General features: G+C 48.6%; 1 protein-coding gene across 1 annotated transcript in view; it reads right to left on the reverse strand.

The window, feature by feature from the left end:
• Positions 1-1,386: 1,386 nt before the first annotated feature.
• The window catches only part of FOXG_15257 (beta-glucosidase), a gene marked incomplete at both ends in the record, with an annotated part of 2,739 nt that continues 641 nt past the window's right edge, over positions 1,387-3,484 (reverse strand). The window contains 4 exons of the mRNA XM_018395339.1: positions 1,387-2,767; positions 2,818-2,953; positions 3,006-3,118; positions 3,173-3,461. Of these exons, the coding sequence (XP_018255176.1) occupies positions 1,387-2,767; positions 2,818-2,953; positions 3,006-3,118; positions 3,173-3,461 (1,919 nt within the window). The remainder of the gene's footprint in view (positions 2,768-2,817; positions 2,954-3,005; positions 3,119-3,172; positions 3,462-3,484) is intronic.

Consider the following 3,484-nt stretch of genomic DNA (forward strand, 5'->3'; position numbering starts at 1 on the left):
TTTTATCCAACTTTGTAGATCGTACATCCCCATGCTGGCGCCACCCCGCAACAGTCGGGTTCCTGTTGCTAGGTTCACGCGGGGATGAATCTGGGGAAGGGTGCAACTCTTCGGTTGAAGTTACCGAAGTGGTAAATGCCCCTGAAGGACCTGCGTCCGAGGATGCTAGAGCCGTGAAAAGGCTTGAAGAAACATTAGTGCTTATTCCCAGACCCATGGGCACACTCGAAAAGGTAATGTGTTGAGTTCGGGTTGGTGTGCGAAGCGATCCAGACCAGTCATCTTTACCGGTTCCTGATTCCTCTTACGGATGGAGTTCAAGGCAGTACCAGAAGAGACTTAACGGCCTGGATGCCGAAAGGATAGATTCTATTTATCACCCTTCATATTCACACGGTTACGGCGAAGGCACCAATTAGAGAAGATATAGTATAAGCCTTTGTCAACGCCGCCTGGGATATTATGTGAAAACAGCTCAATAAACTCCAAATGATCTGGGTAACTGAGGGCAACGTTGCATTCCGCTTTTATCTGGATAGGTTTGGTGTTACGATTATGGTGAGATCCAATTCTACCAGGTTACGCCGTTATTTTGCATAGTCCAGTGCAGCAGCTCTTTATCAGGAACGGCTTTATCTACACAACACAGCTGGGTGAGCCGACACTTGGGTTCATGAAATGAATCTCCTGCGCTCAGTTTTAGCTACCATGCTGTATTACGATAGGCTTTCTAGTATATGGTATACCCAATCTCAAGGCGCAGGTTTCAGTCTAATCTGATATAAGAACGTCCATACGAAACTTGAATTGTAGGAATGCAACCACCTTTTGCTTTTTTGGCTTGGCCAAATTAGGATCTGTCGCCCGGTTGATCACTCTATGATCCTGGTCGTGACAGGCTGGTTGATTGGGCTACGCCGCCGGTAAAAGCCTACGCTACCGGCAATAACACTCACACTAACGGCACGCTACCGGCCCGGACCTGTTTGATAGGTACATTGATACGGGTACTTATCGGTGTGGTTTGTTATCCTGACCTGACCTACTGTACACATTGATCTGAGGGATAAGCCTCAGTAATGCTTCTGTCGCTTATGGATTTGAGACAAGTCTCCAGGGTAAGCGTTGTTTATTTAGGAGATATTGGTCTCAATGGCCATATTGTCCCGGTTTTTGGCTTTTGTTGCAATTTGCCCGCCAGGCTTGTAGCGCAGTTTTTTAACGTTGGCAACAACACTGAGGTAAGGAGCTAGCTGTGAAATTCCCGTGAATTCTACTCTAGTAGTTGACTTGGATCATGGTCAAAAAATAGCTTATAGAATACATCAATAGTATTGGGTGAATGTAATACGGCAACACGATATGCCAGCCATATGTGCTATACCTCTAAAGCCTATGATCCAGATTCAACTTCAAAGAACCACTCAATAAAATATTCTTTGAACTCGAACCAGAATACAACTTATTAGCTCCTCGTAAGAGCTTCCACCTCTGCGCAACGACGTCCCACTCACTCAAGTCCCTTCTGGTCAAGGCAAAACTAACCTTCTTACTCTGACCCGGGCTCAGTTTGATCTTCTCAAAGCCTCTGAGCCATTTGGAACCATCGGGGCGCTGCAGGTACAGCTGTACCACTTCTTGTCCCTTCCGCTGTCCAATGTTACGTACGTCGAGGGTCACCTCGGCCAAAGTATCCCAAAGATCTCGCTGGCCTCCTGACTCAACGGCTCCAGTGGGGTATTGTGAGAGTCTCGCCGATGAAGCTCGACGAATAGCCAGGTTGGAATAGCTGAAGTTTGTGTATGACAATCCAAACCCAAACTCGTAACGTGGTATGATCCTGTTTGCTTCGAAATGACGGTAGTCGATATTTGTACCCTCTGTAAAGTTGCTCTGCGGATAATGCTTATATGCGCCAGTGGGTTGAACTGGGTCCAGCAGTTGGCCATAATCCGACTCTTTCTTGGCAATCGTATATGGTAGCTTGCCACTGAAGTTCTCATCCCCGTACAGCAGCGAGACAAGGGCTCGCCCAGAGTCTTGGCCTGGGAGATGCGCATAGATAATTGCAGTGATATTCGGGTGGTCAGCATAAGCCTCGACAAGTGTAGGTCCGGCATTGTGAATAACGACCATGGTGTTGTTGCATTTTCTTGCAACATTCAGAACAATTTTGTCGGAGTCTTGGTCATACAGTTCTGGCCTATCAAAAGCCTCTGATGCAAAGGCATTGATAAAGACAAGGCACACATCCGCTTCGGCTGCGACTGTGGGGTTCTGCTGTTCAAAATCCCAGGATATACTGCTATCGTCCTCCCAGGCTCGCTGGCTAAGGGCGTCGAAAGGGCTCGAGATATACGGTGCAGCATTGGCGCCAGACCCGCCGCCGATGATGATGGTACCGTATCGAGCGGTATCTTGGAAGGGCGGTACAAACGTTCCTGCAAACTTTTCAAGAACTTGCGAGACGTTCGCAGAGCTGAAGCCCAAGCGCCATCCGGTACCAATACCAGAGGGTCCGTACATTCGTGGAACGTGGGCACTGTACCCAAAAACGGCGACTTCAAGGGGCTTTTTGAGGGGTAGCGCGTTGTTGATGTTTTTGACAAGCACGTGGCCCTCAACAGCGCCAGCTAATATGGTGTTCTTTGCAGCTGAGTCTCTTGCGTTGATCCTTCGGTGGGGTTGGGAGGTGTTGAGGGGCATGCCAATTCCTGGAGGGGGGAAGTCCAAGTCTTGACGAGTAAAGAACCAACTGGCAAGAATTCTGCAAATCAAGTTAGAATCTTTGGTTTTCATGAGTATTGGGCAACTAACCGCGTGGCCATGTCATTCAATCGAGTCAGTGGCACAGAGCCGTTCCTGATAGCCTGCGTAAAATTGGTGAGGCTGAGGTATTTCGTCGTGGGCATAGCCATATCTAGACCAGCCAGTACAGAGGCAACACCACTGGCTTCGGGTAGTATCAGCATAACATTAAAGTTGCCAGTATCCAAGTAACCTACGCTGCGCATCCCAGTCGGTCAGGACATAACCCTGGAAGCCCAACTCAGTTTTGAGTAGTCCGTTGAGTATCTTGCTGTTACCGCATGCATACGAGCCATTGACGCGATTGTAGCTGAAAACATCTCCTAAGTCACCAATGTTTATCGAAATGATACGTGACACTTACCTGCACATAACTCCAGTAGTGCCAGCCTTGACCGCGTCTTGAAAGGGCCACAAGTATAGCTCGTGGAGTGTCTTGTCATCGACGTTGGAAGGCACCGATGCCACATCATTCTCGGGACTCCTGTTGGTCTCTTGCTCGTTGGCTATGTAGTGCTTAATGGTAGTCTGCACCCCAACGCGAACTGCAGCTTTAATAGTTTCAGAGGCGAGAGCACCAGAGAGGTATGGGTCGACACCGAAGCCTTCCCAGATTCTTCCGCCTTTGGCAACACGGCCCAACGCGCCGACAGCTAAAGAAAGATGTAAGTTTATA

The sequence above is a fragment of the Fusarium oxysporum genome, chromosome 5 (assembly GCF_000149955.1).
Source record: "Fusarium oxysporum f. sp. lycopersici 4287 chromosome 5, whole genome shotgun sequence".
Lineage (NCBI taxonomy): Eukaryota > Fungi > Ascomycota > Sordariomycetes > Hypocreales > Nectriaceae > Fusarium > Fusarium oxysporum.